Source organism: Stegostoma tigrinum, chromosome 45 (genome assembly GCF_030684315.1).
Source record: "Stegostoma tigrinum isolate sSteTig4 chromosome 45, sSteTig4.hap1, whole genome shotgun sequence".
NCBI lineage: Eukaryota > Metazoa > Chordata > Chondrichthyes > Orectolobiformes > Stegostomatidae > Stegostoma > Stegostoma tigrinum.
Window position 1 is genome coordinate 13,645,271 of NC_081398.1, and position 25,844 is coordinate 13,671,114.

The 25,844-nt window shown below is 48.2% G+C and overlaps 1 protein-coding gene across 1 annotated transcript in view; it reads right to left on the minus strand.

The window, feature by feature from the left end:
- LOC125448626 (Y-box-binding protein 2-B-like) overlaps positions 1 to 17,362 on the minus strand; it is a 40,647-nt gene extending 23,285 nt beyond the window's left edge. The window contains exons 1-4 of the mRNA XM_048524036.1: positions 17,215 to 17,362; positions 13,743 to 13,806; positions 10,885 to 10,918; positions 1,181 to 1,276 (exon numbers count right to left, since the gene is read on the minus strand). Of these exons, the coding sequence (XP_048379993.1) occupies positions 1,181 to 1,276; positions 10,885 to 10,918; positions 13,743 to 13,806; positions 17,215 to 17,266 (246 nt within the window). The 5' untranslated portion in view covers positions 17,267 to 17,362. The remainder of the gene's footprint in view (positions 1 to 1,180; positions 1,277 to 10,884; positions 10,919 to 13,742; positions 13,807 to 17,214) is intronic.
- Between the last annotated feature and the right edge of the window lie 8,482 nt (positions 17,363 to 25,844).

The window sequence follows — 25,844 nt, forward strand, 5'->3', positions numbered from 1 at the left end:
AGCAAAAGCTCAAGACTGATCCATAGTGACATTTGTTGTCTGTGATGGTGGTGTCAGGGCTTCTAAACTGAAGCTAGTAAGAGATTCATTGAAACAACTGAGGCTGGAAGCTGAAATATTTGCCTCGGCCAGAGGGTTCAGAACAAGAGATCACCATCTTGATACAGGGCATTACCTCGGGCAGAACAGGAAGGATTTTCCTACTCAATTTCACAGGGTCATCACCTATCTTTCAAGGTGTAAAGGTAAAGCAAGCTCAATGTAATGACTTCATTGGTCAGTGCATTGAGTATAGGAGCTGGTCATGTCTGGTCTCCCTGCTATAGAGAAGATGTTGAGAAACTTGAAGGGGTTCAGAAAAGATTTAAGGGTGTTGCTAGGGTAGGAGCTATTTTCCCTGTTGTGTTGGAGGCTGAGGGGGAAGTTTATAAAATCATTAAGCATAGAATGATTGGTCGAGGTCTTTTCCCCAGAGGCAGGCAAGTCCAAAAAAAGTGGAGGGCATAGGTTTAAGGTGAGGGGGGAATAAAGGGAAAAAATGATTCAAAAGAGGGACCCAAATGGCAACTCTTTACTCCCCCAACCCTACTCCCCACAGACCATGGTGCAAGTATGGAATGAGCTGCCAAAGATTGAGGAGACTGATACAATGTTGAAAAGGCATCCAGACAGAAGACATGCATTAACACCAAATGGGACTAGATTAGTTTAGGGTGTCTAGTCAGCATGAACAAGTTGGACCAAAGTTTAAAAACAACAACATTTCCATGCCTTACATCTGACCAAATCAAAAAGACACCAAGGAAATAGGGATAGAGTACAGTATGGCATTAAGATAACATCAGCAATAATTATGTTCAAAAGGGTAGGCGGCTTTGAGTCAGTCTACACTTGCCATGGTGTTTTATAGCATCCATCATTTTAGCTAAGGGAAAAACAACCCAGCAATAAAGGTGGGGATGGTGGAAGAAATTTGGAGCAGTTTAGTTTGCTTTCCCCCAGATCCAACAAAATAGGAATTCTGTTTAGCAAGATGCCCCCTCCAATTGCATTGCCAGCCACCCCCATAGAGGCACAACTCAGGAATTACGAAGTGGACAGGATGAGGGTGAAGTTCCCCAGGAAGCATGTCAGCCGGGGCCCTGCACAGCACAAGAGCACCAGAAAACTGGAAGAATACCTCTGCCTTGGCTCCTTCGACGACATCAAACTCCACAATCTCTCCATTCCCAACACTGCGTAGGTACTTACGGGGATTGTTTCGGGTGATGGCAGTCTTCAGGGGTTGCAGTTGGGGGTGAGGGGGAGGAGAAGATACCAGAGAGTTAGCAGCAAGGAAATGAAGGGTATGGCACAACAGAATCTTATAGAAGACAGAATGTAACTTGGCACCCAGTCTAGGAATGCAGATATGGCCATAATGGGTAAATAAGCTGGCAGATGTCACTTCCACAAGCAACTCAGCTACAGAAACAACTACATTTGCCTGGCACCTTTCATATAATTTGAGTTTTGATGTCACTACAGCAGAGATGGTTTGGTCAAATTTGTCCTGATTAAGTGTGGAAATATTAACAGTCAGGTAATCAGATGGGTTTTAGAGAAGAGAGATCATGAAGAAATTCTAGAGGCTGCCCCATGGTAGATCAATTACAGACAGAGGCTGATAGAGTCAAGGCCAGGGCAGGTTAGTGTCAGCAGGACAAGGTCACAGCAATTTGAACACATGCTGCTGATTTTAAAATAGAGGGTGCCAGTTATGGTGGCAAGAGCAGTTAATGGGCTCAGGGCAGAGCAGATAACAGGATTGTGGACAAGATCAGATACAAGGTCACTTGTTACCAATGGATCCTAGCGAATTGAGAAGATTGAGCTCAGGGGGTTGAGGTTCTGGATGCGAGTTTGCTCACTGAGGTGGAAGGTTAGTTTTCAGACGTTTTGTCACCATTCGAGGTAACATCAGTGAGCCTCCGACGAAGCGCTGGTGTTATGTCCCGCTTTCTATTTATCTGGTTAGGTTTCCTTGGGTTGGTGATGTCATTTCCTGTGTTGGTGATGTCATTTCCTGTTCTTTTTCTCAGGGGATGGTAGATTGGGTCCAAGCCAGAGAAAAGAACAGGAAATGGCATCACAGGAAATGACATCACCAACCCAAGGAAACCTAACCAGATAAATAGAAAGTGGGACATAACACTAGCGCTTCGTCAGAGGCTCACTGATGATGTTACCTAGAATGGTGACGAACCATCTGAAAACTATCCTTCCAGCTCAGCAAGCAAACTCACATCCAGAACCAGTGGATCCAACAACAATGAGGTGCTAGCCAAGACAACCTTGGAGCATTCGCAAAGGACCTTCAGTTAGTTGATAATTAGTCTGGAAAGCAGCACCAAAAGCTTCCTGACCTATGCAGCCAGTCAACCCCTTCCTTGCCCTCCCTGAAGATGGATTACATTTAGATTTTAAGAAGACATTAATAAGCTACCACATGTTAGTCTACCCAAGATGTTGGAGACCACTTACCAGCCAGGACAGATGATTGGCTAATTGGTTTAAAAACATTGGACAAGAAGCATTTTCTGGATGGCAACTTGTAACTAGGAATGCCACAGGGATCAGTGATGCTATCACATTACTTGCAATAGTCATGACTTGGGTGAGGAAAGTGATCATAACATTACCAATTTGTGGATAGTAAGAGAGGTGGGAAGGCAAGGCATGAGGATGACAAGATCAGTAGGGAAGTCAAATTAAAGTGCTGGCTATATTTTCAATAGATTCTACAAATACATTAAGAGCAAGAGAGCTGCTGAAGAGTACAGCCCCTTTAAGATCAATGATCAAAGATCAGCCTGTTGACTGTTGAGTTGACAGCAATATTAAAATCCACATGTTTGTATCAGTTTCCACTGTTGATCAAGAAATGTAGGGTAGAGAACTCAAATAAACATTAATGTTTGAAAAGTTCAAATTACTGAAGGGGAAGTGCTGGAAATCTTAGCATAAAAGTACAGATAAAACTCCAGGATCTGATCAAGTGTATCCCAGGACATTGGGAAGTTAGGAGGAAGATTCAGGGCACCTAGCAGAAATATTTGCATCATCTAACCACAGGCAAGGTGCCAGTGAACTAGAGGATGGCTAATGTTGTGCCTTTAAGAAAAGCTGCAAGGAAGAGAACCCAGGGGCTACAGACCAGAGCAAGTCTGTGGTGATTCTGAAAGATTGGATTTATGTTGAGGCAGGGTCTGACTATAGAGTCATTTTTGTGCAGGAAAATAGTGGTTACTTCCTCAAACTCCAAGTTTGAGACAAAGAGATTATCTACTGCTCTGCCTCCACTGTTTACTTCGATTTGGTAAAGCCTTTGAGAAGGTTTCACATGGTAAGCTAATTAGTCAGGTTAGATTACACAGCAGCATTCAGGCTGAGCTTGCCAGTTAGATACAATTGTCTTAATGTCAAGAGACAGTAATGAATGAGGATTGCTTTTCAGACTAGAGACATGTAACTAGTAGAGCTCTAAGTGATCAGCACTGTGTCCACTTGTGCTGAGTTATACAAATTAGTTGATGAGAACATAAGCGAGGCATGGTTACCAAGTTGGCAGATGACACCAAAATTGTGGCACAGTAGCCAGTGAACATTAGCTAGGATGTCAAAGATCTTGATCAATCAGGCCAATGGGCTGAACAGTAGCAGATGGAGTTCAACTTGGATAAATGCAAAGTGTTGCATTTAAAAATAGTAATTAAAGTTTCACAGATGCTGCCAGACCTGCTGAGCTTGTCCAGCAATTTGTTTCCATTAAGTGGGCATTGGGTAGTGTTATAGAACTGAGACCTTGGGGGGTTCAGATACATAATTCTTTGAAGTTTGTGTCAAAGGGTGGTTAAGGTGCCAGTAACATGCTTGCCTTCACTGCTCAGGCATCAGGTAAGAGTGGAGATGTCATGTTGAGGTTGTAGAGGACTCCAAGGCCCAAGTACTGTGTGCTGTTCTGATCACCATGTTATGGGAAGGATATTAACTGGAGAAGGTTCAGAAAAAGATTTACCAGGATATGGCTGGCACTAGAGGGTTTGAACTACAAGGATAGGCTGGGTTCCTTGCATGTCGGGGGGGGGGGGCAGTGCAGGTAACCTTATAAATTTATCTGGGCCCCTCACTAAGTGAATAGTTAATGTTTACTCCCCTGAAGGTGGCACAGTTCAACACCAGGGGCTTTTTTGAAGCTGAAAGGAGAAGAATTTTAAAAAACATTAAACAATTATTAATGCATGGAAGAAACTGCCAGGAGGAGTGGTGAATGCAGGGACAGTTTAAGCTCAAAAAAGACATTTGGAGAAGCTCATGCAGAGGAAAGGTGAGAAATACAAGCCAAACTGACAGGTGGGATTAGTTTAGTTTGGGAATGTCAGCATGGGCTCGGTGGAGTGAAGGGTCTGTTTCCATGCTGTATGACTACAAATGCAGAACAAGTACAAAATAGGGAAATCTTGTTAAGAGTTCACAAGCCACTTGTTTAACCACATCTGGAAAGATCTGTTGGCATTGGGATCAGTCAGGAAACAGTTCACAAGGCTGAAAGACTGACTTGAGGTGGTGTAGTTGAGTCCTTACTCAACTGAGTTGAGAAACAACAAATTCTTATGGGACTTGACAGGGTAGACAGAAGGTTGTCTGTCTGGCCCAATAACGAGATGCAGAAGCAGTACAGTAAGTGGAACTGGATACCAAAAATCTGAAGCAACGTTAAATTGTTGGAGAAACAGGACTGATAGCATCCTGCAGAGAGAAGGCAGAACATTTCAGCAGAGGGCAGCAGAGACACGCCAAGGAGCATCCTGGAGAATGCAGTCACTGACTTAAGTGGATTACTGTTCCTGGACAGTGGGTTCTTTTGCAATTTCAGTAACTGGTTATTTAGAAATTGCCAAGAGAATATTGAGGGGCTGCTGCTGTGGTGGAAGTTGGTATAAATGCAGCCTTAGGCAAATACAAGGCTTCAGAGAGAAGCCAGAATAAGATTTTCATCCTAGTGTAAGGGTCGGAGATGGCAGTTAGGACTGTGCTATGTCAGGGAGCAGGTTAGTGTTCCTCCCACTTCCTGCAGACTAAGGGGGTGGCCATGGGTACCTGCATGGGCCCAAGCTATGCCTGCCTTTGTAGGTTATGTGGAACAGTCCCTCTTCTGCACCTACACAGGCTCCAAACCCCACCTCTTCCTCCGTTAGATTGATGACTGTATCGGCACCACCTCTTGCTCCCCAGAGGAACTTCAACAGTTCATCCACTTCAACACCTTCCACCCCAACCTCCATTTCACCTGGGCCATCTCCAACACATCCCTCACCTTCCTGGACCTCAGTCTCCATCCCAGGCAACCAGTTTGTAACTGATGTCCATTTCAAGCCCACCGAGTCCCACGGCTACCTATAATACACCTCCTCCCACCCACCCTCCTGCAAAAATTCCATTCCCTATTCCCCTGCTGCATCTGCTGCCAGGATGAGGCATTCCACTCCCACACATCCCAGATGTCCAAGTTCTTCAAGGACTGCAACTCTCCCCCCTGCTCCCCGCCCCCCCCCCCCCCAGTGGTCAAGAATGCCCCTAACCACATCTCCCGCAACACATCCCTCACACCCCGCCCCTGCCACAACCACCCAAAGAGGATCCCCTTGTTCTCACACACCACCCCACCAACCTCCAGATACAACACATCATCCTCCGACACTTCCACCATCTACAACCCAACCACACCACCCAAGACATTTTTCCATCCCCACCCTTGTCTGCTTTCCAGAGAGACCACTCTCTCTATGACTCCCTTGTCTGCTCCACACTGCCCTCCAACCCCACCACACCTGGCACCTTCCCCTGCAACTGCAGGAAGTGCTACACTTGCCCCCACACCTCCTCCCTCACCACCATCCCAGGCTCCAAGATACTTTCCATATTAAGTAGAGGTTCACCTGCACATCTGCCAGTGTGGTATACTGCATCCACTGTACCTGGTGTGGCTTCCTCTACATTGGGGAAACCAAGCGGAGACTTGGGGACTGCTTTGCAGAACACCTCCACTCAGTTCGTAATAAACAATGGCACCTCCCAGTCGCAAACCATTTCCACTCCCCCCTCCCATTTAGATGGGATGTCCATCATGGGCCTCCTGCAGTGCCACAATGATGCCACCTGAAGGTTGCAGGAATAGCAACTCATTCTGCTTGGGAACCCTGCAGCCCAATGGCATCAATGTGGACTTCACAAGCTTCAAAATCTCCCCTTCCCTCACCACATCCCAAAACCAGCCCAGCCTGTCTCTGCCTCCCTAACCTGTTCTTCTCACCCATCCCTTACTCCCACCCCAAGCCACACCTCCATCTCCTACCTACTAACCTCATCCCACCTCCTTGACCTGTCCGTCTTCCCTGAACTGACCTATCCCCTCTCGACACTCTCCCCTCCACCTATCTTTTCTCTCCATCTTTGGTCCGCCTCTCCCTATTTATTCAGAACCCTCACCCCATTCCCCTCTGAGGAGGTCTAGGCCCAAAGTGTCAGCTTTTGTGCTCCAGAGATGCTGCTTGGCCTGCTGCGTTCATCCAGCTTCACACTTCATTATTGAGGCTAGTGTAACAGCTGTCTGCAGGGTGGCTCAGTGGTTAGCACTGCTGCTCAGGACCAGGGACCTGGGTCAATTCCACTCTTGGGCAACCATCAGTGTTGAGTTTGCACATTTTGTATGTGTTTCTGCCAGGCACTCCAGTTTCCCAGAGTCCAAAGATATGCAATTAGGTGAATTTGCCAGATTAAGTTTCCCAGAGTGTTCAGGGATGTGTAGGTGTTGTCAGTGGGAAATGCTGAGTTACAGGGTTAGGGAGGGGGAAATGGGATGTCTTCAGAGGGAGAGTGGGGACTTGCTGCAGGTCCTGACCACATGGTTCAGCTGGAACAGCAGCTGGACACTGAGGAGCATCTCAGATCAGAGAGAGTGTGATAAACCAGTTACAGGAGGTGATCACTCCACAGGTTCAGTCAGGTGGATGGGTGACTGCCAGGAGGTTAGATAGTACAGGGGTGTCCTGTGGATATTCCACTTTCTAACAGCAATGCTGATTTGGATGTGATTGGGCAGAATAGCCTCAGAGGACTATCAGCAGCAGGGTCAGGCAAAGCCCAAGCAGTGAGCATTAGGTGGCGATAGGGTTAGTGGCACAGACAGGCATCTGTGTCAGAGTTTGCAACTAGTAGAATGGTGTGGTCATCTCCCTGGTGCCAGTGTCGAAGACATCTGAGCAGTTGCAAGAAATTCTTGAGGAAAGTGTGATGGAGGGACAAGCTTGTACAGAGTATTAGGAAAGAGGCAGAAGCAAGAACTTGAGGTAGTAATATCTGGATTAATATCACTGCCATGTGCTAATGAGGCAAGGAATAGAAAGATAGGACAGATGAAGGTGTGGGGCTAAAGAGCTGGTGAAAGGAACAAGGTTTCAGGCTGTTGGATAATTGAGACTTCCTCTGGGGCAAGGGTCACATGTACAAGGTGGACAGTTTGCACCCAAATTAAAGGGGAGGGAAGTTCACTAGTGCAACTTGGGTGAGTTTAATCTAGAATGACAGGGGGCTAGGAACCAGAGCAGCAGGTTAGCCAAATGAGATTTAAGGGAAGGTGGCTGTTAGGACCAGTCAGACAAAGTCAGGTAAGTGAGCAATTAGACTGCTGGGCTGAACTGTTTGTTTCACTGCAAGGAATATTATGGGTCAGGCAGATGAGCTTAGTCTGACATACTGATCTCAGCTCTGAGGAACAGTCACTGGACCTGAAGTGTTAGCTGTTTTGTCCTTCAGATGCTGCCAGACCTGCTGAGCCTCTCCAGCAATTGTTTGTTCCAGGCTCTGTTATGTCCATCACAGACTGGGTTGATAAAGTGTCATGTCTGGCTGCTCAATGTTTTCCAGAGCAGTGAAACCCTGAAACAAAGTGGGGAAGGTAATAATGTAACTCGTCTCCCTATTAAGTCAGGAAGAATGTTATATCTGCACTCAGGACATACTGGAGGGCTCATCCACTGAGCCAATATGGCTAGAGCTCAAAAATAAGATGGTGCAATCTCTGATAGGACTATGCTGTCGGCCCCCCAAACAGCCACCAAGACATTGAGGAACAGTGTAGGCAGTCTATGAAGAGAGACAATAAAGACAGTTCAGTGGGTGATGACTGGGGAGCATTCGAGACCAGTGTGTTTAGTAAGGAGGAAAGTTAGGGATGACAAGGTAAGCGACCATTGAACAACAAGGGAGGTTGTGAATTTAGTCACAAAGGAACAAACATGTAATGTTTAAAAAGCTAAACTTGGACAGGACCTGTGAGGAACAATGTGGGAAAGTATTCAAGCAGGGAGCAACCATGAAATGACCTTGCAGAACAGTTAGAGAATCCCAAGACATTCTACAGATATATTAAGAGGATAACAAGGTAGGACCACTCCAAGGTGGAAGGAGGGAACTCCTTGGAGACAACGTGGGGAAAATCCTAGATGAGTACTTTGTGTCAACATTCACCTAAGAGAAGGATATGGAGGATAGAGAGGTGGGGTGTGTGCAGGGTGTTTTCTGATCAAGAAACAGTGGTGTTGGATCCCTTGAGGAGCATTTAGGGTGGAAAGTGCCCAAGGACCTGATGTTATTTACCCCAGGTTATTGAGTGAAGAGGGGAGATTGCTGGACCTTTAGCAAGATCTTCATACCCTCACTAGCCACTGGAGGTCTGGCTAATGTTGTTCCTCTTTTCAAAAAGGGAAAGGGATAATCCACAGACCAGTGAGTCTCACGTCAATGGTTGGGAAGCTATTTGAGTGAATTCTTAGGAATATGACTTACATGCATTTAGAAAAGCATGGACTAGTTAGGGACAATCTGCCTGCCAGGGCACATCTTATGAACTTGACTGAATTTTTCAGGGAGTTGACAAAGGTGGTCAGTGAGCAGAGAGCTGTGGATGTTGTCTACATGGATTTAAGGTCCCTCATGGTTCACTGCACCCTGCAGTCGCAAGCCATTTTAACTCCCACCTCCTATTCCATAGGAAATGTATCCATCCTAGGCTTCCTGCAGTACCACAATGACGCTACCTCAAGGTTGTAGGAACAGCAACTCATTCTGCTTGGGAACCCTGCAGCCCAATGGTATCAATGTGGATGTCAATCTTCAAAATCCCCTCTCCCCCAACTGAATCCCAAAACCAGCCTAGCTTGTCCCTGCCTCCTTCACTCTTCTTCCTCTCACCTATCCTCTCCTACCTCAGGCCACACCTTTCCCTACCTACTAACTTCATTCCACCCCCTGACTAGTCCACCCTCCACTCACCTTTACTGGCCCCATCCCTGCCTCTTGGACTTGTCTCCTCGCCACTTCTCTTTTCTATCCATCTTCCATCCACCTCCCCTCTCCCCATTTATTTCAGAACCTCCTTTCCCATTTCTGAAGGAGGGTCTAGGCCCAAAACACCAGCCTTCCTGTTCCTGAACCTGTGTTCATCTAGCTCTACGCCTTGTCATCTTGGCAGAAAATACAGGTGGGTTAGTAAGTTTGAAAACAAAGATTGGTGGACTGTGGATAGTGTAGAAAGGATAGGGTTATAGATCAGTTGCAGAAGTGGGTAGAGATAGGGCAGGTGGAGCTTAACACAGCACCTTGCTTATCTGAATATATCACACCTGCCTTTGTTGGTCAGGGCACTGACTAGTGCATTTGTGTACACAGTACATGTTGCAGCTTTATAAGGCTTTATTTGGCCACATTTAGAGTCTTGCATTTAATTATCATCACCACATTACAGGAACAGTGTGGATGATTTGGAGAAGGTGCAGAAGAGATTTACCAGGATGCTGGCTGCCTTAGAGGGTTTCAGCTATAAAAGGAGACAGGTTATTTTCTCCAGAGCAGTGGACACTAAGTGGCAGGGACTTGATAGAGGTCAATAAAATTAATGCAAGCATAGACAGGTTGACTGTCAAAATCTTTCAGTGTTGAAACATCTCATACTAAAAGGAACATGCATTTCAGGTGGAAGGGTTCAAACGAGATGAGGGGCAAGTTATTTCCATTCTATACAATGGTAGGAATCTGGAACAGATACAATAGAGGCATTTGATGGACTTTTAAGCAAGCATGGACGTGCAAGGCGTGGAGGAATATGGCTGGAAGGTGGTTTAATTTGGCATCATGTTTGACACATGGGCTGAAGGGCATGTTGCTCTTCTGTCCTCAGCACCAGGGTCTGAAATTTTGGGTTGTTGCAAAGACAGGAGATTACTTCTAATGGAGACCTAGATAAACAGATGACCCAACCCCAGTGTTTAATTCCTTTTCTGGGTTTGTCTTTCAAGTGACTGAAAATTTACATGAATTAATTGGATTGATATTTACTTTCCCTAGAAGGAGAGGCAAAGAAATGGATACAATGCTGAAATTGGGTAGTCATAGGTACAGATTAACAAGGCCACAACCAGAAAGTTAGCTAAAAGTTCAATACTTATTGCTTTTAAGTTCAGGTTTAGAAATACTGTCAGAGAAGATTAGAATACAAATTAAAACTCCCTCACTACCCTGAGCAGTTAGCACAGATCTGAAAGCATTGAGATGTGCCTAATAGATCACACCTTAATGATAAAACACCACCCCACTCACTAACCAATATGCCAATTAAGACTTTGCAAGGATGGTGAATAGTGACAGTCATGGGAGCATTCTGAAGTTTGCTTCTCACAGAGAAAGCTTTCAAGTAAGCCCTAGTAAACAAGTACTCAATCTACTATCCAGGCTGCCAAGTAACATTCCTGATAAGGAGCTAATTAGAGTGCACTTTAAAATTCATACCTGGTGAACAAATACATCCTGTTGTGTGTCATGCCTAGATTTTAAAAAGGCAATGAGGGACAGGGGAGGAATAAAGGAGAAAAGGAAAGCAAACAGTGAACATATTTAAACTTGAACAATGAATTTTGCAATTATACTTTAAGACCTTAACCAATCAACTATTTTTGAAATACAAGAGTTAGATTGCTCAGCAAACTCCCACAAATAAGGGCCAACCTCATCTGTCAGAAGTGTCAGGTATTGGTTGACTCAGGGAACTTGTTCTTCAGATCAAGCCACAAGATAGGAAGAATACGATAAAACTGTCTCCCATCTGGACGGCAGTGAAAAGATTGCTTATTCCCTCACCTTTTCCAGCAAAATTATACCTTATAGCTACACAGTATGGAATAAACCCTGCAACCCAGCAAGTCTGTACCACCAAGAGCCGAAACCATTTGAATGTGAAACATCAAGTTCACCTGAGCCAGCAAGCAAAGGGGCTAGCTCAAAGCTGCTTAGGCCAGGCTAGGTCCAGTGTGACATGGCACAAAGCATAAGGGAGGAATACTCAAACTTTACCCTTTGAAATTTTAATTAAAATGTTCAGTCTTTTAACATAATTTGCCTCCCTCAGTTACCTGTGAGAAAGACTAGACTTTAGGCCAAAAACCTCAATCACCACAGAAACAACAAGGCCAAGAAATCACACCACCAGGTCATAGTCCAAGTGGTCTATTTGAAGACAAGATTTGGTCTCAAGCTTTCAGAGACACCTGAAGAGCAAGTATTCGAATAGATCTGTTGGACTATGACCTGGTGGTGTGACCCTTCACATTGGCTGCTGTAGTCCAACACTGAGGTCTACATCATAGAAACCACAAGCTTTTATTAAAGTGGCTTCATGTCTTCTGAAGTAGAAGCCATTGATGTTCGAAATGTTAGATAAGAAGATGTGGTCATGTTGCAGAACATATCAGCATGATTAGTGAGCTCAATCCTTTCCTCCACCACCATGCCGCCCGCCCGCCCCCCCCCCCCCCCCCCCCCCCCCCCCCGCAACAGCAGGTTGAATGAGCAAGGGCCCCCCTAACCCCTAGAGTGGTGACACAAATAGAGGTCTTTAATCATTGAAGGAAGAGGTTTGATGGGGCAAATAAAGATGCTTTAGTTTGCAGGAGATCTCAGAACTTTAGTCATATCAGACAGTCCTGCACAATTCCCAGAATCCAAAGAAGCATCTTTCCCCCAGAGTGGGGTAAACATCAAACTAGCTTCCCAGAGTGGTTGAGGAAATAGTATAGATACATTTAAGAGGGAAGCTGGATAAACAGAAGTGAGAAGGGAATAAGAGTACTGATAGGCAAGCACGGTGGGGGGGTGGGGGGGGGGGGTGGAGGTGGAGAAAACAGTTGGTTCATATGGAACATCTGCATTGCGTTTTATGCCCTCTCATGAGTTTGGGATCAAGACATACTGGTCAGAAAGGTCAAAGCAACATCCAAGGTCTAAGGTTTGAGGATTTGAAAATCAAACTACAGAATATTTATGAATTAACATGGAGGCCTTGTAAACATTACAATCTAATGCCAGTCAGGGTAGCACATGTTTAAGGTTTGAGGAGTTGGAGCTTGGGTTGTAGATGAGGTTTAGCCGATTTGCCAAGATGGCTGGTTATTGTACATGACAGTGCATGATAGCCAGCCTGCTTGGCAAGCAAGCCAACAACCTTTCTTTGCAGGTGTCTAATGTTGGGCTGTTTGACTTAAAACTCACTATCTTTTTCTCTATCCATTCTGTGGAGGTAGAGTGTTGGACTGGAGTAGACAAGTTCAGCAATCACAACACCAGGTTAGAGCCAATGGTTTATTTGAAAGCTTGTGTTTTCAAGTAAACCTGTTGGACTATAGACAAGGTCAGATCACATGACACCAGGCTACTCATTCTGCCTATTTATATACAGTCAGGAGCTGCTCAATGTCATTACTAAACAGGTTTCTCCAGGGTCCTAAAGCCATTGGAACACAGCATTTCAACTAACTGGTTGATTTATGCTCAAGCCAAGTCAGTTACTTTTATTCAGCCTATTTCTTGTCCCAAGGGCTCTACCTACAGAAGCTAAGTGAATATCTTGACAAGAGCTGGAGGGGACAGTTGTCCTAGAGCTGAAAGGGTGTGAAGCATCATCCACAGAACAGAATAAAAACAAGAGATAGTGGGAACTGCAGATGCTGGAGAATTTGTGACAAGGTTTAGAGCTAGATGAACGCAGCAGGCCAAGCAGAGGAGCAGGAAGGCTGACGTTGTGTGTCTAGCACCTCGAGATTTCCAGAAGAGGGTCTAGACCCAAAACATCAGCCTTCCTGCTCAACCTGCTGTGTTTATCCAGCTCTACACCTTGTTATCCCAGTAAAACCAGATAACTTTATTTTTGGGAATCCAGACCTGTTAGACCATATTGGCCAGAAACCAGACTGAGGGCAGAGGGAAAGTAAAGGAGATAAAACCAATTGCCTGCTGCCAGTGGGGCAACTGAACACCCAGATGACACTAGTAGATGTACCCAAATCAACGACTGAAGCAAATACTGGCTCAACCAGTTAGTTCAACATAGAGACATGTACCACTTAGATCAAAAAACACAATGGATCAATTGCCATTTGAAACAGACCATTCCAAACTTCTATCAATAGTTTCACTCCAGAATCTGACGCAAATATTTTGACTCTACCCCTTCATTCTAAAATTACCTCAACCAATGGAGACAGGACAGAAAACACAGCTCCCTTCATTGTCTAGGTAATAGTTAGTCAGCACAGAACCTGTCCCTAGAAGTTAGAGAACAGGCAACAAATCTTGGTTAGACAGGGGAAGATTACCTTGTTATGAATCCATAGCAATTTCGGACATTAAACCACTTCACCGTACCAAGAACACCTTTAGCTGAGAGATGCAAGAGAGAGCAAGTTAGGGTACACAGAATATCCATGAAGAAATAGTCAGGCTCATTTCCCCAAAATAGCACCATCTCCAGAAAAAACTCACTTTGCAAGAAATGCCCCCTCAGGGAAGGGGGGGTATGTCTGAGTGAGGCCTGTCACTTGCAGGTTCAGCAGACATCCTGAACTGTCTGGTCACCACACTACAGGAAGAAAGTGATTGCACTGGAAAGAGTGCAGAGGATATTCACCAGGATGTTGTCTGGTTACAGCATTTCAGATGTAAGTGAGGCTGGATAAGCTGGGGTCATTCACTTTAGAGCAGAGAAAGCGAGGAAGGGACCTGATTGAGCAGATAAAATTGAGGGACAGGAACACTGGCTAAAAACAGCTGCTCCCTTTAGTTGAAGGGTCAACAGCAAACAGACATAACTAAGGTAAAGGGCAGCGATAATGGGAACTGCAGATGCTGGAGAATCCAAGATAACGAAATGTGAGGCTGGATGAACACAGCAGGCCCAGCAGCATCTCAGGAGCACAAAAGCTGATGTTTCAGGCCTAGACCCTTCTGGAGGGTCTAGGCCCAAAACATCAGCTTTGGCTCTTGAGATGCTGCTGGGCCTGCTGTGTTCATCCAGCCTCACATTTCGTTATCTAAGATAAAGGGCAGGAGGTTTAAGGGACATTTCTCACCAAGAGGGTGATAGGTATCTGGAATGTGCTGACAGAGGGTCAGAGGCAGGCAATCACAACCTACTAAAGGTTGCCAGACAATGACTTGAAATGTCATAACATGCAAGGCGACAGAGCAAACAGGATTGGTGTAGATTGGCAGGTGCAGACTTGCTGGGCCACGAAGCACAGCAATAAGTTGGAATGGGAAGGAAGGAGGCGCAAAGTGGGTGAAGCTGAAGGCTGCTAGGGTTACAACATTTAAAAAGGCATCAGGATTGGTGCAGGCCAAGTAAGTAGATTTATGTAGGGTATCTGGTCTGCATGGACAAGTTGAACCAAAGGTCTGTTTCCAAACTAACTATCTCTGATTATGACTCTAAGAGAAAGGACTCCCTTCAACACCTCATGATATCCCACAGCATTTAGCAAGAAAGAGCTTTTGGGATGTGCAACTCCTGCTAATGTAGAAAATGTGGAGGCTCACATAGGCATCAACTGATAGCCATGTTTTTCTATTTCAGATAATGTTGCACACCTTCAGAAAGGAAAAATTTGGCTGTGCCATTGTATCTTTATAAACAAGAAAGACACAAAGCTGGGTGGGACTGAAGAGGGGTCACAGGGATCAGATTATGGGGATGCATCTAGGTGGGATGCTCTGAGGGTCAGTGGTGTATTGATGGGCAAAATGGCCTCTTTCTACAAACATTCTATGATTTTTGAAATAAAAACCTGACTGAAGATGCTCACATTTCTTCCAGTGTTGGACAGGCAGAGTTCTGTACTTGGAATTCATTTACCAAAATAGGTGGCAGTGGCTCAGTGGTTAACACTGCTGCCTCCGTGCCAGGGACTGGAGTTCAATTCCAGCCTCAGATGATGGTCTGTGAACTCCAGACAGTCTGCATGAGTTTCTTCAAGGTGCTCTGGTTTCCTCCCAAAGTCCAAAGACGTGCAGGTTAGGTGGATTGACTATGGGAAGTTACCCCATAGTGTCCAGGGACATGTAGGCTAGGTTGATCTGAAATGCTGCAACCAGACGACATCCTAGTGAATATCCTCTGCACCCTTTCCAGTGCAATCACTTTCTTCCTGTAGTGTGGTGACCAGACAGTTCAGGATGTCTGCTTAACCTGCAAGTGACAAGCTTCATTCAGACCTCCTTCCCCAAGGGGGACCCATGGGAATTGCAAGCCTGTAGTGGTGAGATGCTCAAGAGACTGTGGACTTGGTAGGGAAACTATGAAGTCAGAAATACTAGCAAACCATCAGTCTTGACCTGTACAGCATGGAAGCAGACTTTCGGTCCAACTAGTCTATGCTGACCAGATATCCCAGATTAATCCATGCCCAAAACAAACATGACACCAGGGCACCTGATGAAGGAGCAATGCTCAAAGCTTGTTGGACCATAAGCTGGTGTTGAGATTTGTCCTTGTCAACCCCAGTACCTCTACAAATCAATCTAGTCCCACTTGGCAACATTTGGCCCATATCCCTCTGAACCCTTCCTGTTCATATACCCAGCCAGATGTCTTTTAAATGTCATTGTACTAGCCTCCACCACTTCCTCTGGCAGCTCATTCCACACACATCACTGTCTACATACAAAAAGTTGCCCCTTAAATCCATCCCCTCACCTTAAACCTATGCCCCTCATTATGGGCACTCTTACCCTGGGGAAAAGGCATTGGCTGCCCCCTCATGATTTTATAAACCAAGTTCATCCCTCAGCCCCCAATACTCCAGGGTAAATAGCCTCAGCCTCTCCCTAGAGCTCCAACTCTGGTGATATCTTTGTAAGTAAGTCTTTTCTGAACCCTTTCAAGGGTCAGAACATCTCTCCTACAGCAGGGAAGGAAACCAGGATTGCACACAATAATCCAAAAAGTGGCATCCCAACACTTCACTCACTACCTGTTATCTGTTGTTGCTCCCTACATGGATTCCAATTAGTTCAAACCCAGTAGACTATGTATACTGTGCCAGCATGAGGGATTACCTTCAGTTGTATTCACAGCTTCAAAGCGAGGATTAGGAGGAAATAATTTAACTCAATTAGAGGCATTAACTCACCAATAGCCTATTAGAGATGTCAATTAATTTGCATACAGTTCAAATTATGCCTCCGCAAAACAGCTAGCGTCACTTAAAGTTGCAACCCAAAACAACTGAAGTTTAGCCATCAAAACTAGAGGTGAAAGAAACCGAGGGAGCAGAGGAACGGCGGATGGAAATACAAACATTTCAAATCTAAGCTTGCATCATTTATAAGTGAAATCACGCTTTACTCAGTGCTAGTCCCCAGTAACCAGCTCCCTCCGGAAAAAAAAAGCACACACAGGGCAGAGTACATTTTAAGAGGGTGGGGGCCTTCCACAAGCCAGACAACAAACCAAAGGTCATTTGAGTGAAAAAAAACCGCCACCGATATTCCGAAATAACCAGAATTTCAAACGCTGTCAACCCACGGAAATTCATTTTGAAAATGAAAGTTAACATGCACTTAAGGAAAAGTAACTAAACTTCAAGGGTCTGCATTTTTAAAGAAAGAAAATGTAAAAGTTAAAAGGTATGCTAAAGTTTAAAACACCCTTTCAAAACGCAAGTGTTTAAACTTGCAGCCGTAAAGCCTCTAGGGCGGGATTGAGTTATTATTAATATTTATCCCCCCCTCAGCAAGGGGCGGGCTGGCTGTGGGTAAAGGATGGAGCTTTTCACTCTGCACATAGCATACCGAGGACTTTCTTTTCCCCGGGATTAGGGGAACAGCTCTCCGCCTCGCTCATTGCTCTCGCCCCTGGTGGTGAGTCCTAGGAGCCGGTTTCCTCCTCAGTCACCTCCTGCTTGCTCCCTCCGGGAAACAGCCCTGAACAAACCTCCAAACTTTTGCGGCAACTTTTAAAGCCCCCCGGGGGGCGGGGCTGCGTGCCCCCAGTCGCGCTGCTATTGGCCGTCCTGAAATTAACACGCTGCCTCCCATTGGCTGAAACCACCCACCGCGGAAAAAAAAGCCCTTCTCTTTCAAATGGGAACTTCATACAAAACAGAGATTGGCCTCAAGTTGTTCCCCCCAACTTCTCTCACTCAGTTTGACAATTCATCCTCTTTAAAAACAAGACTCTCACGTTCCCCAAGGCTCTTCCAACAATACCTGCCAACTCTACGTTTGGAACCAGCATCAAAGGCCAGGTACATGGGAACGCCATCCCCTCACAAGCCACTCATCACCCTGACCTGGAACTATATTGATCATCAGCCTGGGACGTGCCCTCCAAAAGTGGGCTTTGGGGAGGGAATCTGCAATTGGAACTGACTGCCCGACACCAACAAAAGCCCACAATTTATAGACTGTCAATGAGTTTTGAGAAGATTTGTAGCTCAGGTTGAGGTTCTGGATGTGAGTTTGCTCGCTGAGCTGGAAGGTTAGTTTTCAGACGTTTCGTCACCATTCTAGGTAACATCATCAGTGAGCTTCCGACGAAGCGCTGGTGTTATGTCCTGCTTTCTATTTATCTGGTTAGGTTTCCTTGGGTTGGTGATGTCATTTCCTGTTCTTTTTCTCAGGGGATGGTAGATTGACTCCAAGTCAATGTGTTTGTTGATGGAGTTCCGGTTGGAATGCCATGCTTCTAGGAATTCTCGTGCATGTCTCTGTTTGGCTCGTCCTAGGATGGATGTGTTGTCCCAATCAAAGTGGTGTCCTTCCTTATCGGTATGTAAGGATACGAGTGATAGTGGGTCATGTCGTTTTGTGGCTAGTTGATGTTCATGTATCCTGGTGGCTAGCTTCCTGCCAGTTTGTCCAATGTTGGACAAACTGGCAGGAAGCTAGCCACCAGGATACATGAACATCAACTAGCCACAAAACGACATGACCCACTATCACTCGTATCCTTACATACAGATAAGGAAGGACACCACTATGATTGGGACAACACATCCATCCTAGGACGAGCCAAACAGAGACATGCACGAGAATTCCTAGAAGCATGGCATTCCAACCGGAACTCCATCAACAAACACATTGACTTGGAGCCAATCTACCATCCCCTGAGAAAAAGAACAGGAAATGACATCACCAACGCAGGAAATGACATCACCAACCCAAGGAAACCTAACCAGATAAATAGAAAGCGGGACATAACACCAGCGCTTCGTTGGAGGCTCACTGATGATGTTACCTAGAATGGTGATGAAACATCTGGGGACAAACCTTACAGCTCAGTGAACCAGCTCACATCTCGAACACAATAAAGACCCACTCTCTTGTGGACTGAGAGGACGAGAGTGCAGTCTTGGAGGTGAAAGGAGGACGTCGGGTTGGCTGTGCACCCTTGTGACCAGTGGATCTTAATGCTGGCTTCGGCCTAACGCTGGTTCAGGGGAGCAGCCAACCTGCAACGATGGCTGCGGCAAGTGCTCGTGCCCCAGGACAGGGGGTCCGGAACACCATCTGTGTTTCCGTAAAGAAGGTGGATGAAGGTGCACCTGTGGACCGCACCTTCTTCGTGAAGAGGGTCCTGTTGGACTGTTGTGGGTTCGCTGCTGCGGACATTTACTGCCTGCAGGATTTCCCCGGAGGGGGTTTTTACGATGTGACCTTCTGGAGTGCCAAGCTTTGCGAGCGCTTCCTGGAGGTTTTCAAGGAGAAAGGAGGTGAGGGCCCCCTCTCTGTATTGACCGCTGTCCCACTGTTTGTGATGCCAGCACAGAGGAGCCGTATGGTGACTGTACACATGTACAACCCGCATGTGCCAGCAGTTGATGTCCTGACCTTCCTCGGAAGGTATGTGAAGGTGGAAGGGGACCTAACTGACATGGTGGACCCCTTTGGCATCTGGACGAGTAAGAGGCAGGTCAAGGTGATGCTGAGGATGGGCGCAGACGGGAATGTCGCACACCCACCGTCCAGCTTCGCGATCGGCGGGAGCAGGGGCTACCTGACCTATGCAGGGCAACCTAAAGTCTGCCATGCCTGTGGTAGGTCAGGTCACATGGCGGCCGACTGCAAAGTCACCATCTGCAGGGAGGAGGGACACCTTGCAAAGGATTGCCCACGAGAGAGAAGCTGCAACCTTTGCGGGGAAGCGGGCCACTTCTACAGGGCATGCCCGCGGCGGGGTACCACCTACGCCCAGGTCGCCGGCAGGGGAAATGCGGGGCCAGCCCCCCCGGAGGAGAGGAAGGCACCAGGACCCAGCAAGGACCCCACTAATGTGCAGGAGGGCCAGGCCGTGCAGGAGGGCCCAGCCCTGCAGGATGGGCCCGAGGCCAGCAAAGCACCCCTGCAGGCTCCAATCCCCCCCGACAACCCGGAGCCAATGGAGGCGGCGACAGGCGACCCGGGGAGTGGACTACAGTCCGGAAAGCGAGGAGGAAGGTGCGTCGACGGGCCCAGGAACCGCAACAATCAGGAGGGAAGAGACAGCTACAGGGGGGCTATAAGAGCTCCTCTGACGAGGAGGATTCGGAGAGGGCCCACCCGAAGCAGAAGTTAAAGGTCTTGAGGGGGAAGGAAAGCAGCACCCCGCTTCCAGGTGACGGGAGGCGTCCTGAGGCTCACTCCGACACCCAGTCAAGTGCCGCTGGAGCACTGGAGGGCCCCCCAGAACTTCCAGGCGGGAAGGAGGAAACAGCACGTCCCCAGCCTGATCCGGAGCCGGACCCTCCTGCCTCCGCACCCCTGACGGGGGGATGCCACCCGGAAGGCAGCACAGACGGTTTCCTGAGCCCAGAGAGCGTCCAGCAGTTAGCCCGGGCAATGGGCATGAAGGGACAGATGGAGGGGCTGGACCTTGGACTTGGGGAGGGTACTGCGGTCACTGCCTACAATGGGGGTACGAATTGCGAGCATTAATGTGCGCAGCGTCAAGTCAACCGCGAGATGTGTGTCCACGTTGGCCTACCTGACCACCATCAAGGCGGACCTCCTGTTTCTGCAGGAGTGCGGGATACCGCACCTCGGCAGGTACGAGAAATGGTCCGGCGCCTGGACCTGTGGGCCTTCGATCTGGTCGGGGGGTAACGACTGTCGCTCCTCGGGCCTGGCTATTCTGCTGCGGGGGCACAACTTCACCATCTCTCAAGTTCAGGAGGTGGTGGGGGGGCGCCTCCTAGTGGCTGACATCACCTACAGGAATGCTCCCCTGAGGCTGATCAACGTGTACGCCCCAGTGGTACGGAGTGAGCGGTTGGACGTCCTGCAGCGGCTTCCACCCCTGCTGGCTACGTCCAGGCCGGTCATCCTAGGCGGAGACTTCAACTGCATCATTGATGCAGATGGAAGATCCGGCGTGGGGACAGCGGGTGGGGGGATTCAACTGGACGTCACGTCCAGATTCCTGATGGGCACGGTGAAGGACGCCAAGCTGCTCGACGTCTTCAGCACCCCTGCAGACGGAGCGCAGCAGAGGTACACCTGGTCGCGGCCAGACGGGTCTATCCGCTCAAGGATAGACTTCCTGTTTGTGTCACGGACGTTCTCGGTCAGGTCCACTGGTGTCGAGCCGGTGTTCTTCTCTGACCACTGCCTCCTGTTGGCCGACTGTCACTTACAGGACGACCAGCCGGCCGGCAAGGGGACGTGGAAGCTCAACACGACTCTGTTGACCCCAGAGAATGTCGAGGAGCTTAAGAGGGAGTACACCGGTTGGAGAACCGTGAAACCCCTCTTTGAGTCTCCAGGCGACTGGTGGGAGATGGTGAAGGAGAACATCAAGGGTGTTCAGAAGGCAAGAGAGAGGCGGGGAAAGCTGTCGCGACTCCAGAAAAGGGTGCAGAACCTGCTCCTTCTGCAGTTGATGGGGGTCGATGTCACGGAGGACCTCCCCGAGGTGAGGGGCCAGCAAGCCTCGCTCTTCGCCGCGGAGGCCTCCAGGATAATCTTCCGGTCCAGGGTCCGCTCTGTGGAGCAGGACGAGACGTGCTCGCGTTTCTTCTTTCAGAAGGTGCACAAAGAGAGCTCTGTGCTTAGCCGGCTGAAGGAGGACGATGGCTCGGTGACGTCGTCTCGGCCCGACGTTTTGAGGATCAGCAGATCCTTCTATGCCGGACTGTACGACACGAAGCCCACAGACAGCACGGCCTCCGAGTCGTTCCTGTCGTCTATCACGGAGGTCTTAGACGATGGCACGAGGGAGTGGCTGGACCGGCCGATATCCCTGGACGAGCTGGCCAGAGCCCTCATGTCCTTGCAGAGGAATAGGACTCCCGGAAGCGATGGCTTACCGGTCGAGCTGTATTCTGCTCTGTGGGGCCTGGTCGGCCAGGACCTGCTGGAGGTGTACGATAGTGCGCTTCGGGCAGGGGAAATGTGCAAGTCCATGAGGAAGGGCATCATCACCCTCATTTACAAGAGGAAGGGGGAGAGGGAAGAAATTAAGAATTGGCGTCCCATTTCACTTTTGAACGTGGACTACAAAATCCTGGCCAAGGTCATTGCCAACCGGGTCAGGTCTGTCCTGGAGTCGGTGATTCACCCTGACCAAACCTGTGCTGTGCCGGGCAGGAAGATCGCTGAGAGCCTCGCGCTCATCAGGGATACGATCGCCTACGTACAGGACAGGCGGGTGGACACCTGCCTCGTCAGCCTGGACCAGGAGAAGGCCTTCGACAGGGTCTCTCATGCTTACATGAGGGACGTCCTCTCCAAATTGGGGTTCGGGGAGGGCATCCGCAATTGGATCCGGCTGCTCTACGCCAACATCGTTAGCGCAGTCTCGATCAACAGGTGGGAATCAGACAGTTTTCCTGTTAGATCTGGAGTCAGGCAGGGCTGCCCGCTCTCTCCTGCCTTGTTCGTGTGCTGTGTGGAGCCCTTCGCCGCCTCCATCAGGAAGGACGTGAGCCTGAAGGGCGTGACTATCCCAGGCAGCGGAGGCCTTCAGGTCAAGACCTCCCTGTACATGGATGATGTCGCCGTCTTCTGCACCGATCGTCGGTCGGTGAGTAGGCTGTTGGACATCTGCGGCCAGTTTGAACTGGCCTCGGGTGCCAAAGTCAATAGGGGTAAGAGCGAGGTCATGTTCTTCGGGAACTGGGACAACCGCTCCTTCATCCCCTTCACCGTCAGGACAGACTACCTGAAGGTGCTGGGTGTTTGGTTTGGTGGAGCTGGGGCATGCACTAAGACTTGGGAGGAGCGTATCTCCAAATTTAAGCAGAAGCTGGGCAGGTGGACGCTCCGGTCCCTCTCCATCGCGGGTAAGAACCTGGTTGTCAGGTGCGAGGGGCTTTCGGTACTGTTGTATGTGGCGCAGGCCTGGCCTATTACCTGGACCTGCGCCGCTGCGGTCACCCGGGCCATCTTCCACTTCATTTGGGGGTCGAGGATGGACCGGGTCCGCAGAGATACCATGTACAAAGACCTGGGAAATGGGGGGAAAGGGCGTACCGAACGCCACCCTCACCCTGACGGCTACCTTTGTGTGGCTGCATCAAGCTGTGCGTAGATCCTCAGTACGCAAACACCAAGTGTCACTACTTACTGAGGTTCTACCTGTCCCCGGTGTTGCGAAGGATGGGCCTGGCCTCGTTGCCGCGGAACGCTCCGAGTAGTTGGACCGTTCCGTGCCACCTGTCCTTCGTGGAGAAATTTTTGAAAGGAAACACCTTTGACCACAAGGCCGTCAGGCAGTGGTCAGCACGTAGTATCCTCGGGACCCTTCGGGAAAAGGAGAGGGTGGATCCCGTCGTGTGGTTCCCCACGCAGACTGCCAAAGTCGTTTGGCAGAATGCCTCATCGCCAGAACTTTCAAACAAGCACAAGGACATTGCTTGGCTGGCAGTGAGAGGGGCTCTGCCAGTGAGATCCTTTATGCATGCCCGGAATCTCTGCACCACCGCACGCTGCCCTCGAGGTGGCTGCGGGGGGGACGAGACTGTTGATCACCTCCTTCTGGAGTGTGCCTATGCGCAGGAGGTCTGGAGGGGGATGCAGTGGTATTTGTCGAGGTTCGTCCCGAGCAGCTCCGTGACGCGGGACTCCGTGCTCCACGGGCTGTTTCCAGGGACGCACACCGAGACCAACATCAACTGCGCCTGGAGGACCATCAATGCGGTGAAAGACGCTCTTTGATCTGCCCGCAACTTGCTGGTCTGCCAGCTGAAAGAACTGGCCCCGACCGAGTGTTGCAGACTGGCGCACTCCAAGGTCCAGGGCTACGTGCTGAGGGACGCGCTAAAGCTTGGGGCAGCCGCCGCCAAGGCGCGGTGGGGAAAGACCACCATATGAGCCCCCTCGTCCAGAAAAGGGAAAAGAATCCTATCTGGTAACTGGGCCCAGCTGGCGCCTTCCCCAACTGGTCAGGGGGCCAACTGGGACTGTGCGGGGTGACGACTGCCGGGGCGGTTTCTTTGCTTTGTTTTCTTTTTTCTCTGTTTTGTTTTTTTTTCCCTTTAGTTGGTGTACGTACCCCCGGGTAACCCGGAGTGGCTTGCATGACTGGGTAGGTGTATAAATGTTTTATTTTTTGTACATTCTATGAATAAAGTATATTTTTTCAAATAAAAAAAAAAGGTGATGAAATGTCTGAAAACTAACCTTCCAGCTCAGCGAGCAAACTCACATCCAGACTGTCAATGAATGTGGCATTTTATAAATTCCTACTTTAGATATAAAGCCAGTCTGACTCCAAACCAAAACCCACAAACAGAATAATGCCTCACACCTAACATGCAATGTCTGACCTAAAATGTCACCTCTTCTTTACACTGATAAAATATTTAGTTCTCTCAGGGCAGTGACTTGAAAGCAATTCAGAGATTTACATATACATATTAATCAATTAAAACCTTCTAACTGATTATAAAATTAACAGCATCTTAGGTTTGTTTAATATATCCTCATCAGTAGTGGGGCACTTTGATCTTTTACTTGTAAATTCTGTGTCTGATTCATCTCTCTCACTAACACCTGAAGAAGGAACAAGGCTCTGAAAGCTTTTGTTTTCAAAGAAACCTGTTGGACTATAACCTGGTGTCATGTGATTTCTGACCGACACCAACATCGTTAGTACAGTCTCAATCAGTGGATGGGAATCAGAAAGGTTCTGATTCAATCTGGAGTCAGGCAGGGCTGCCCACTCTCTCCTGCTGTACTTGCATGTTGTACAATGCTGTTTGCTGACACTGGGGAGGCGATGGCCTAGTGGTATTATTGCTGCTTTGTTAATCCAGACACCTAGATAACATTCTGCGGAACCGGATTCACATCCTGCCATGGGCAGATGATGGAATGTGAATCCAATTAAATACCTGGAACTAAGCATCTAATGATGCCCATGAATCTTTTGCCAACAGCTAAAAAAGCCCAACTGGTTCACTAATGTCCTTCAGGGAAGGAGACTGCCATCCTTACCTTGTCTGGCGTACCTGTGACTCCAGACCCACAGCAATGTGGTTGGCTCTGAACTGCCCTCTGGGCATTTAGGGATGGGCAATAAATGCTGCCCAGCCAGTGACACCCTCATCCCATGAATGAATAAAGGAAAAAAAAATGTCAGGAAGGATGTGAGCCTAAAAGGGATGATTATTCCAGGGAGTGCAGGTCAAAGTACATGGATAATGTGGCCACTTCCTGCTCAGATCCGCTGTCAGCAAGCAGAAGCATGAGCATCTGTGACAAGTTCAAACTGGCCTCAGTGGTCAAGGTAAATCAAGGCTAGAGTGAAGCCATGTTGTTTTGGGAACCTGCCGACCGATTCTTTCTCCCCTTCACCGTCAGGACAGATTACCTGAAGATGCTGGCAATATGGTTCAGAGGGGCTGGGTTGTGGGCAAAGCCTTAGGAGAAGCATATCTCCAAGGTGAGGCAGATACTGAGCAGAAGGGAGCACCACTCCCTCTCTGTTGCCGGTAAGAACCTACAAATCAGGTGTGATGCACTCTATTGAGATATGTGGCACAGGTCTAGCCAAATCCCAGAACCTGTGCCATTGCAGGCAAATAAACATCTTCCACTTCATCCAGAGATTAAAGCCAGACTGTGTCAATATGGACACCATGTACAAAGTTTCTGATAGGGAAGAATGCACCTAACGCTAGTCTCACCCTGTTGGTCACCTTTACGCATGGCTGCATTGGTCTGTGTTTAGACGCTTGGTGTGCAAACACGAAGCGTCACTACATACTGTGGTTCAACCTGTCCCCGGTTTTACAAAGGATGGATCTGGCCTTGTTGCCACTGAATGCACCAACTTGTTTTATCATCTTGCATCACCTGTCCCTTGTGGAAAAATTTGTGTATGAAATACCTTTGACCACAAATCCATCAGGAAGTGAGCAGCAGATGATACCCTCGAGACTGTGTGGGGATATAGGGGAGGGTGGAACCCACCAGGTTGCCCTTGAGCAGACAGCTAAAGT